The sequence below is a fragment of the Perca flavescens genome, chromosome 9 (genome assembly GCF_004354835.1).
Source record: "Perca flavescens isolate YP-PL-M2 chromosome 9, PFLA_1.0, whole genome shotgun sequence".
NCBI lineage: Eukaryota > Metazoa > Chordata > Actinopteri > Perciformes > Percidae > Perca > Perca flavescens.
Window position 1 is genome coordinate 4,570,921 of NC_041339.1, and position 11,779 is coordinate 4,582,699.

General features: G+C 41.2%; 2 protein-coding genes across 6 annotated transcripts in view; one reads left to right on the top strand and one right to left on the bottom strand.

Annotated features, from left to right (window-relative positions):
* Positions 1 to 3,320, bottom strand: part of suco (SUN domain containing ossification factor) — a 62,504-nt gene extending 59,184 nt beyond the window's left edge. For 4 of the 5 annotated variants that reach the window (XM_028587424.1, XM_028587423.1, XM_028587422.1 and 1 more), the window contains exon 1: positions 3,036 to 3,320. In XM_028587424.1, the coding sequence (XP_028443225.1) occupies positions 3,036 to 3,088 (53 nt within the window). In that variant the 5' untranslated portion in view covers positions 3,089 to 3,320. Of the gene's footprint in view, positions 1 to 2,262; positions 2,316 to 3,035 lie in introns of those variants that run through there. The other variant, XM_028587425.1, reaches the window with a different exon arrangement.
* Positions 3,321 to 4,289: 969 nt separating this feature from the next.
* Positions 4,290 to 8,513, top strand: tmed5 (transmembrane p24 trafficking protein 5). The gene is made up of 4 exons (XM_028586533.1): positions 4,290 to 4,613; positions 5,298 to 5,395; positions 5,711 to 5,891; positions 7,615 to 8,513. The coding sequence occupies exons 1-4, from the start codon at positions 4,425 to 4,427 to the stop codon at positions 7,831 to 7,833; spliced, it is 687 nt and encodes a 228-aa protein (XP_028442334.1). The 5' UTR covers positions 4,290 to 4,424; the 3' UTR covers positions 7,834 to 8,513.
* Positions 8,514 to 11,779: the final 3,266 nt, after the last annotated feature.

Genomic DNA, 11,779 nt, shown 5'->3' on the forward strand with positions numbered 1-11,779 from the left:
CGAGTTATTTCGGCTTGTTTTCCCAGCCCCTCTGCTGTCAGGAGACAGGGTCGTGGTGGGCCAGCACGATCTAGCACGCTAGAGTCCGATTTACTACGGCAACACTGTTGACCGCATCAGTGATCTCTTTCCATTCCGCATTCTTTCTACAGCCTTTAATACCAGTTTTCAGGCTGCCAAAAAGTACACACGTTAGTGCAAATGAACCAGAGATATCAGGGTTTCAATCTCCACCTCTGAAAAGTTCCGCTTCTCAGCCGGATTACGTCTCGCCACGTCGTAAATTGTAGGGGCGAGGCCTCAAAACCCAGAATATATTGGGGCGTGATATTTAAATGACAATCGTTTCCAGCCGCTGCATTTATCAATGTACGACCATTCTTACGCTCTGATTGGTGTGATACGAACTTTTCATGAATCCCACGTGAAGCCTGTCGTAAGATGATTTCTGCGCTCATATCTGCGCTGGTTTCTACGTTAGGTTGATAAATGAGGGCCAGTATCCCTGTGTTTCACAGAGAGCACAACCCTGTTCTGCCAAGCTGATGTGCTTTTTATACATTCTCAGGTTTCTTTCTACTTTAATTGCCAGCTATAAAACATTTTAAGAAAGTACGCTAAATCTTTTCTGAACAATACTTGAACTGTTTGGAAATAATCTAATCTATGGGAATGTGGTCATTCTTCAGAAAAAAAGGGTACAAGGGTTACAAACAGATAAGAGGATTCGGTAAGCTAGTATTCTTCTTTTTAGTCATAGCAAATATTGAGACTTATTTAAAACCAGTTTGCATCTCTTTTGCAAAACATGAATTCTATGAAGGTACTTAACCAGAGTGTGTACTGGAAAGAGTTTCACTAATTGATTACATTATATAAGGCTGATCCTTGTCATGCTCAATAACATATGAGTTTCTAAATCTTTCTCTGATGCTATGAGGAAACAGGGAGGAGGAAAAAAAACAAAAACACAACTGGTGGTGTGGCCGGGTTGGTTCAGTGGGTAGAGCAGGCGCACATATACTGAGAGGCTTATGCCTCGATGCAGAGGTCCAGGGTTCGAGTCCGACCTGTGACGATTTCCTGCATGTCTTCCCCCTCTCTCTCCCCTTTCTCACCTAGCTGTCCTGTCGATTAAAAAGGTAGAAAAGTCCAAAAAAAATAATCTTAAAAAAAAACGCAACTGGTTTTAGACTATAATGATCAGGGACCTTAAGTATAAATGAAACGGATATGATTATTACACCGTGTGTTACCACTACAGAACCACTGTTGGGCTCTGTACTGTAACACAGCTATGTACTAGGTTATCATTTCCTGAAAACATTCAAATAAAAGAAGTGAGAGTATTACATCATCTGGAAGAGCCCAGTTGCTGGAATTTTACAAACTATAGCTTTACATGATACTTTCGACAACTATTATTTCACCAAATGGGTGGTATTGATTTTTTAACCATTACTATGACTAAAATGATTCTGTCTCCCAAACAACAAAGTCATCTAATCCTATACATTGTCAGGAAGCGTAATGGTGAGTCGTTCTCACAAACAAATTACCAGGATAGTAAAGAAAGACACAACAGTCAGCAGACCACACATCAAGGTTTGCTGCTCCCGAGTCAACAAGCTGGATATAGGTGGCATGTTAGCTAGCCTGTTAATCCCATTTCACACACACACACACCCTGCGTATTGTTTAACTGCTTCGTGCCTCTGAGATTAAACAAATTCATGACTTGTGTTAATCTACCAGAAGTCACCTCTGACAGCATGCGCTCTGGAGAGGAATTACACACAGCATGTTGTATAGTGCAATGTACATTGTTTAATGTATTTACATTGTTTAATATAGTAATGGATAGGTTACATCTGTACTATAGTATCATATGTATCCTTTGAATATGTATTTACACTTTTTGGACTACCCACATTAAGTTAATCCATTTTAATTACCACTAATGATTTGTTTGTCATTTATTCATTTGGCTAACAATGCAATGAATATGCTGCATTCTTTCCACAAATGCACAGAAATGCTTACATCGAGTAGGCCTACTTTATTGTAGTAATCTATTGTTTGTAATATATTGGCCAGATTTTCGTTTTTTGTGAGGGAGATATAGCTACGTTATAGGCGTAACTTTACAGGTACCCTGGTAATAGGCGTATGATTCGCTTTTTGTTTAAATTTTTTTATTTTAAACGGCGGTATTAACGTAGCTAATCAGTTGTAAGTGCTAAAAGTTAGAGGCCAACTTACACAACGGTTGCGAAGCGATGTTCCCGTATGCTATCCACTCGTGCTCCAGGAAAGTAAAGAAAAGTTAGTTTGGTAGGTCTATATCTAGCAGTCATGTAACGTTGGAAGCTGGCACCCCGCAAAGCGGTGTGACCCCCCCGCCCCCGCTTAAAGCGTTCTGCGTGAACCCGGTGAAACCCCCCCCCCCACACACACACACACACACACACACACACACACACACACACATACACACATACACATACACACATACACACACGTTTAGATAGATTTAAAGCATACGCAGCTTCTTACTGTCCCTTTAAGTATTTCTTGGTCAACATTGACCTTACCAATACCAGCCACCGGACAAGTAACGTTTTCATTCACAGCCCATGCTCACTGGTTTAGGTTAGCTAGCTATGCTGCTATTCAACAGCTGGCTAGCTAACCTACTAACCCACTAAATAAAACAAAAAAACAACAACTTATCAACCAGTTATGTGAAGTACCGACAAAATCATGAAAAAGATGTTCTTTTTAGTTACAGGTCATAAAAAATATCACACATCACACACTGTAACTAGCTGATGATGTTAGCTGTGTAGCAAGGAGAAATCATGTCACTGAACATTGATGACCGACGGATATAATGCGGCAAAAGACATCATGCAAAACGACGTGACGGGCAGTGTATTTATCACGAAACGTGGCTCATCTATTGTTACGACTGTCATTTGTCTGACCTGTCGTTAACGATGTGACTAGAGATGGAGATGTCAGGTTTAGCTTACCAGCACAGGAGAGCTACAATGAGGCACACCAACAAAACGCGCAGCCTCTTCATTATCTTCCCGCGGGGACCAACATCCTCGCTCGCTTTTTGGGGTTGTTTCTAATCTTTGACGGCTACACAATACACCGAATACAAGCTTGTTGTTTGCTGAAAGCCCTTTGTCAATTACAAATGAGCAAACGACTGTCTTCTGTGGCTAAACTCTACACTTGAGGTGTGCTAATTTTCATTTTGCGGACCACACCAGTTGTCTGCTTCTCTTTCGGCTTTAACATCTACTGCCGTTGAGGGTAGCTGGTTGTTGGTTAGTTCAACCCTTGCTCCACGTCTGGCCAACCAAATAAGAGCTATGGGTTTTTTTCAACCAATCATAGGAGACGTAGCAATACCGTATTTGACATTTCCCCGCCTACTGAACTGAGGATGAGTTGGTGACTGTGGAGCACGACGCGTCACCTAGGCTATATCTTGATAAGCATATCACTAAAGCACGCAATATTCAAAGTTATTGCTCAACTGTCTTATGTCAAACGTTTCAATATAAATGACTAATGTTGATACCTTTGTTTTCGTAATGGCAATATATGTGGAAGTCTTCATCACTTGAGGTGTGTGGGGGATGTGAACACTATGTACTATTTTTAAAAGCATTCTAAACAGGTAGGCTATTGCAAGAACAACCATTCGTTATTAAAGCACAATGGTCAATGCAATGCAGTTAAATTGTATTAGATCTGTATAATGAATTTATCATATATAATCCAGACACTTTTAGAAGCCCCCTTTTCCACAGGAATTCCAGTGGCGATTAAAATGAAAGCATCATTAAACTGGCATTTTTAGAATCGAAATAATCTTGAACCGCCAAAACACATCTGTATACGTTTATATATAATGTCAATCCTATCTTCCTTCTTTCAAATTCGTAAATCGTGTTTGCAAATAACACTTTTGTTAGAAAACTAATTATTTTATTTTAATTTCTGAATACATTTTCTGATCTTCTGTTTGCCCCAAATGGAAAACAATAACTACATATCCCAACGTGCAGTTCGAAAAGAGCCCTAACATTTGCCTGTACTTTTTTATTGTATCTACGTATATAGAATAATCAATACGATACAAAAATGAGTGTAACATCAAAAAAAAGACTACTGAATTGATCCGACGTTGCTTTATTTTAAGTAATAACTAGGAATGTGTTGTTGTTTTAAACCGGCGGGGGCCTGAGCTTTCGACAGCCGTGAGAGAGAAACAGAAGTCCGAACATTTCAGAAGTGAAGTTTGGGCGAACCTTAACTCGTTTCTTCGCCGCTCACATACGTTTGTCAACTACTGTGTTACCCCCTTTTGGCTCTTTTGGACTTTTAAGCACGCAGGCTTGGCTATGGAGGTAGTCCGGGTTTTTTTGTGTGTCTTGTCCGTGTTTGTTGCTCTAGTCTCGGATAGGTTTGTGGTACTAGCTTTCTTCTCTCAGTCTTTGGACAGCGACTTCACATTCACTCTACCCGCTGGTCGCAAAGAGTGTTTCTACCAGACCATGAAGAAAGATGCCTCGCTGGAGATTGAATATCAGGTGATAAAAGACTTACAAAAAATGGGATTTTCTTGTATTAAATTCTAACGTTAGCTGAGCAAACCCGGACCCAAATCAGCGATAACCCCTACCGTTAATCGAGAGTCAACATTGACATAACATTAAACTTGTTGATAGTCCCTTTTATCATCGTTAGGTTCACGTTTTCTGGTGTAGTTCTCATTACATAGAAGTGAACGCAAACCACACTGGTATACTTTGATGTTAAATAAAAAATGTTAACAAGAGAGCAGGTTATGTGGCTCACACCTTTTTATTTTCATATTGTTGGGAACCTGTTATGCCGGTCAGTGTGTGCAGTTTAACAGTTACATCACTGAATGAATGAGTTCCCTTTCTGGTGTTTCTAGAAGTTAGGCGATGTCAGTGAGTTGCCATTTGTTATTGCCTGTGGAAGACATCCCAAGCATTTTATAGGCTATATCTATTGTAGTGTCTACCCTGGAGGACAAGGTATTCAGGCCCAATTTGTTTGGGACACCTTGAGTAGTAAAACGAGCATTCCTGACATTCCAATATGTGAATACAGGAATAAAGTGCTGCTACATTTTCTGGAGAGAACGTCAACCCACACCATCTTGCAGTATTGTTTCCATGTCTCTCAATTTTTCAGTAATCCGTCCCATTTACTTCTCGTGTGTGAATGTCCTCAACTGTCCACAGGTATTAGATGGCGCAGGTCTCGATGTAGATTTCTTCATCTCCTCTCCGTCTGGCCAAGTGCTGTTCAGTGACTACCACAAATCAGATGGAGTGCACACGTAAGTTACATAGGTGACCTAGGGCAGTGGTTCCCAAACTTGTACACGTCAAGGACACCTTAAACTGACACAAATTTGATAAGACTGTGTCCCAGCGTCTCCCATCTGATAGGATTTTTGCCTTTTGATGTTTTATTACAGAAAGTGTATAAAACCTGTGACCAACATTGGTAAACATTCTGTCATTGTGTTACTTATGGATGGTATTAAAGTGTTTTAAAGGTCTAAACCCCACTTTGGGAACCACTGATCTAGGGGATATGCATTACTGACACAGATGCATGTGCAAGCTCTTACTTTCGTACTTTCCTCCAGTATCGAGACGGAAGATGGAGACTACATGTTCTGCTTTGACAACACGTTCAGTTCCGTCTCTGAGAAGCTCATCTTCTTTGAGTTGATCCTGGACAACATGGAAACAGACGAAGACCCAGACGACTGGAAGGAGTACGTCCACGGAACAGACATCCTGGACATGAAGCTGGAAGACATTATGGTGAGGGTGCAGCCAGTCTAAAATAGACTACATGTTGGTTATCCCAAAAAATATTAAATGTGATATGTAACACATTCCAGAGTAGTTAGGTAGGTTTGTTTGTTTCATCAGGATGACAGAGGGTTCAAAGTGACTCAGCAGGCTGCCAACAAAATAGCAGGGGGGGGGGTGTTGAACTGCACTGCAAGGTAAAATTTGTTTACCTTGATGACATGTTGGAAGTGTGCTGGTTGCCATTTCAGCTCACTGTAGCGGTTTGTACCATTCTTGTCCATGTCCATATCTGATTGATTAGACTTGGTTTTATTGAAGAATAGCTACGCTAACTCGGTGAACACGTTGCATCTCCTGTAATTTCTTCACAATAAAAGCATCCCACTGATTCGCAAGTGGAAAGCTTTTAATTTGAAGCAGCAACAGCAGGAAATGTTCCAATTTGCATTAGCAGTAACTAAACACAGCTCCAATGACTTAAAGCTCTATTGTGTAATGTTTTGAGTTGATTTTTAGCAAAAAAAAACTTTTGTTCTTTCACAAATATGTGCTCATTCATGTATAATTACTAATCAAAGTATTCTCGTAAGTGTACAATCTGCCATTTAGAATCATTCAGAATACATATGAGTGAGTCCACTCCATCTTTCAAATACATCAGCCAAAGAGGGACATACCTCCGCATTTCGCGCTTTTAAACTCAGCGGCTCCGTGACAAATGCCAGGGGGAGATTACTCAGCGACTGGCAGCACATTTGAAAGCCTGTTTAAGATGGAGGATCACACTGATACTTTACTAACATTAGCTTGCATTCGTTTGGGAACCTAATAGCTGATGTTAGCAATGAAATGGTACCAAAATAACGAAAATGTAAAACTACTATTACACTGGAAGGAGCACTCCCTGACAAATTCGTACTTCTTGGAATAATACGGCCAACGTAGGAGTTAAAACGCAATCGGAATGGGAGGGGCTAGAAAGTTATATTCATTTGGTTGTCATATACAATTTCACCGCTAAATGGGAGAAATTCTGACACAATGTAGCTTTAAAGTGATTAGTAAACAGTGAAATAAGGTTGATATCTTCACACACAAACATCCAAATGGGAAGTGAAACTAAACTCCGAACAACAGATATCCGATAGAAGCTACAAAAGTACTGAGAGCTTAACACCAAAAAACGGCTCTGAAGTCTCCAGCACAGACATGTAGGAGTTTAACCGCTGAGGACACATCTCAGTGGAGGAGACCATCAAGGGTGTATGCTTCCAAGTAGGACCACAGCAGGACTAGTGTGAGGCACAGCGTAGCTAAAATGGGGCCGACTCGGGCACATGGAAAAACCATTACACATGCAAAGACACAAGGAGGGTGTCCCAAGAATAGACTACGTCATGAACTCTCACCTATTGGCTGAGGGCAGCCAATTGTCTCAGCTTGCACCACAATAGCCTGTAACGCCCCTTCACCAGGAACTGCCTTAATTTGTGTCAGAAGTCACATAAGCTTCACTTAAAAGAAACAAAATGTATCTTCCAGCTGGGCAGGAAGTTGTTTTCCCATGGAAGAAGGGACTGCCACCAGAGATCTAACATCTATTTTGATTACTCTGCTGTGTAAGTTTGTGCATTTAGTTAGTTAGTGTCCGGTACATAAGAGGAACAATGTAGTTAAAAGTTTTTAATAACGGTTGTCTCCTCTGACCTGTGTGTCTCCTCTCCCCCAGGACACCATCAACAACGTGAAGGCTCGGCTCGGCAAAAGCCTGCAGATCCAGACGGTGCTGCGGGCGTTCGAGGCTCGCGACCGAAACCTCCAGGAGAGTAACTATGACAGGGTGAACTTTTGGTCGATTGTAAATGTCATCGGTATGATGTTGATATCGGCGGTTCAGGTCTACCTAGTCCGCTCACTGTTTGAAGATAAAAGGAAAATTCGTACATAACGCTGCTCCAAATGGAGGGACAGAGGGAGAGAAACGCACTTGCCCTCAGATACCTTTTTGGGATTTGTTTTCAGCAGATCTCCTGGCTTGTGACTTTTAACACAAGATGTCATCTATACACATACATATGCTCAAACACAGACAGACATTTTGACATTTCTTTATAACAAAGTCACCTCGTTTCTTTCTCTGGTCCTCAGTCTCTTTGCTACAGAAAAAAAAAAAAGTTTATCTCTCTTTAAAATGTTTATATAGTTTTATAGTCCTCCCTAGTGGCTGTAATTCTTCGCATAAAAGTGACATAACAAGCATGTTCATGATGTTACTATTTTTCTATCTGAGTGTAAAGTTACCAGGCCATGGCCAATTGCAAAAATGTTGTCTCTTTTTTTTGGACATGTTTTTATTTGAGCTAAACTAGATGAAGAAATTACGAAGAATTTGATCTGAGTAAGAGTGGGAAGTGCAATCAGTCAGTCAGCAAGTCTTTCCCCATAGTAGTTACTTACAAAAATATACCCTTTGTCTGTTACTAAGACACCTAAAGACCTAGACACACAGAGCCGACGGCCAAACGTCGTCAGAAAAGGTTGTGCTGATCATTCTCCCCAAATTGGTCCAAAAAGTGCCTTGGAACACACCAAAGGGACTAATCTGTATTGTCGCCCAAAAAAAATGAAAACCTGCAGCTGATTGGACGAACGCGTCACTTGGGTCTTGTTTCTCCGGAAATTCAAAGACAGACGATCATGGCGGCTTGTTCAGAATACGATCTCATATTGTACTAAAATAGTTCACGGTTTCTGAAAACATTTTAAGCGTGCAGTTGCTGAATGTGTCTTCATTTCAGATCGACAAAGGTCAGTTTAAAAGATTTTTGTCAGATTTTGAGAGACTCTAGTCATGCTCATTCCGCTCCCCGTTTCCGGGTTAGCACTCTACCAATCAGATGGGTCATTTGAGTCCGACAGCCGGCCCTGCCGATTATACAAGTCACCGACCTCGCCAGACTATCGGCTCTGTGTGTCCGGGCCTTTAGTGGTTTATACTTAGCTGCCAGCCTTTTGCCAGTTTATGAGGCCTTTTGAATATTTGTCCCATTGCCATGGACATTTATGTTGTTTCTAGCAATTCAGTCGCACTTTCCCTTTCATGCTAATACTGAAAAGTCAGGTATTTAGGTGGGGCCACGCTGCTAATGCTGCTCTTTGGCACTCAAGGGGCCAGGGAGTAGGAGAAAAAGGAAACGGGCCATCTCCAAATCTCTCAATGACTACTACCCTACTCTCCTCTGCCATGACTTTTGGGCTTGTAGCCTAAATGGCAGCCAGCTCAACTACCCACCTCTGTGAAGCCTCGCTGCTACTGTTGCTGGCAGCTATCTGCTTACAGCCACCTACTGTGTGAAGATGTTATGCCCGCCTGTCTCCCTAGTGACTAGTATGTCTATTTCTATCTTACTGACACCTGGAAGGTCATTACCACTACTACATGGGTGCACTGCTCAGTTAAATACGCTGGAGTCATTCACTGCCTTGTGCTAGGTCAGCGTTCTTTTTAAAATGCTTGTATCTGTGTATTTTGTTTGATATTCCTATTTTATTAGCCGTCACTACAAACTGACATCTGGTCATTGCACTGCCTCTGATGCCACAGAACAACATATTTTTTGTCTTCATATTCTTATTCCATAGTTAAACATTATGGGCTCCAAAGTCTTGTTATTCTTTAGTATAATCGGGGTCCAGCAGACGGGTCCACAACTTGTTCTGATGTGTGTGCGAAGGAGCTGCTCAAGAAGTTTTTTTTTTTTTTTTTTTTTATCTCATTGGTTGATTATTATACAGTATTAAGACACAACTGTGGCTTGTGACTATGGTTGTTGATGAGAGGATTTCTTTTATTGTTATTACTGAGCTCCACAGGCAGAACTTGGTTACCCACTACCCAGCTGGAAGCTTCATGTTTCCGTCTTTGCCCTGTGCTGTAAGATAAAGATTATACAGTGAGTTAATGCCTTCATATTTGAACAGCCTTATGTTGGAAGTGCTGTAAAACCAAACTTTGAGCAGCCTTATTGTTTAAAAATGATACAGTTTTTCCATTCAGTATGTACGTATTGTGGGTCCGTGCTAAAACATGGTTATGGTTGTCAGAAAAGGTCATCCTCTGCCTCAGTTTAAGTGCTTAATACCATCCTTTATTTCTCTGCCCACCTGATCTCACTGTGTTTTAATTTAGGTACTGTATGTTGAAATTCTATAAAAAGTGACAGATTAGTAATATGAACTTGCAGTTTGAGTTATTTTAAAGTGCTTAAAGGTCCCATGACATGGTAATCTTTGGATGCTTTTATATAGACCTTAGTGGTCCCCTAATACTGTATCTGAAGTCTCTTTTATATAGACCTTAGTGGTCCCCTAATACTGTATCTGAAGTCTCTTTTATATAGACCTTAGTGGTCCCCTAATACTGTATCTGAAGTCTCTTTTATATAGACCTTAGTGGTCCCCTAATACTGTATCTGAAGTCTCTTTTATATAGACCTTAGTGGTCCCCTAATACTGTATCTGAAGTCTCTCTCCCGAAATTCAGCCATGGTGCAGAATTACAGCCACTAGAGCCAGTCCCACAATGAGCTTTCCTTAGGATGTGCCATTTCTGTGTCTGTAGCTATTGAGGAGGAGAGGTGGAGGGTGGGGGTGTGGCCTTGACCAACTGCCACTTTGCTCGTTTGAAAGCCATGATGTCTCTCTCTCATGGGTGGGCCAAATTCTCTGGGTGGGCAAAGCAGAGAAAGGGGAGGTAACCTTGCTCCTTATGACCTCATAAGGAGAAGATTCCAGATCGGCCCATCTGAGCTTTCATTTTCTCTACGGCAGAGCAGGATACCCAGGGCTCGGTTTACACCTATCACCATTTCTAGCCACTGGGGGACCATAGGCAGGCTGGGGGAAATGCATATTAATGTTACAATGTGAAATTTTCATGCCATGGGACCTTTTTAAAAGTTCTACAAAAATGAAAGGCTACAAATATTTCAAAAGTATTTCTCAGTTGCTAAGTATGAGATTGTTAAGGTGTCTTGAGCAACAGCCAAACTGTCTTTGAAAAGTATTTTCTACTACCCTGATGCAGCAGTGGGGGCAGAGGGAAATGTGGACGTTATAAGATATTTATTCAACTAATGTCCTGTAGTTGTAAATGTGTACAAATTAAACAATCCTACATTTGTCTGACTTCTGTGTTCTATTGTGTTCCTACTCAGCCAAAACGTGTTTTTTTTTTTTTTTTTTGTTCTTACAATTTTGAATTGTACTGTATATTGAGACAGGCGTATCTAACAGTTATGCAGATACCTGTAGGAAAGCTAGGGCTTCTTCGAGCATGCAGCAGCTCAGATGAAATAGAAGTGACTAAATCATTAAGCTGCTTGACAAGCTGGGGTCTTCTTCTGGATCTGGGGGCGCAGAGATGTGATGACGAGACACTCCTGTAGTCCAGAGACCACTGCCAAGCGCAGCGGACGGAACCCAGGAGAACTGAAAGGAAAGGAAGGGCTATTGGGCTTCTTTTTTTGGTCATCGTCACTACTCATCCTCACAGTATTACACTTTGATTCATGACACTTACTAGCCTATCAGAAGATGCGTGGATGATCCAATCCCTCTGGAAACACTGTCTTTGTTAAGACATGAGCCTGTTCTCAACTAGAAGCAAAGATGGGTGATATGTAAGAGACACCTAACCATCAGCTAACAAAATGGCAAGAACTGTATGTGGATTGGTAAATTTAAGGCAAAGCCCTTGTCAGAACTCTTGTGACTGTGTCAAAGTCAATGTAAATTAGGTGTGGGAATCACCAGAGGCCTCACGATACGATATCATCACGATGCTTATGTCACGATACGATATTATTGCGATTTTAAACCTATTGCAATATTCT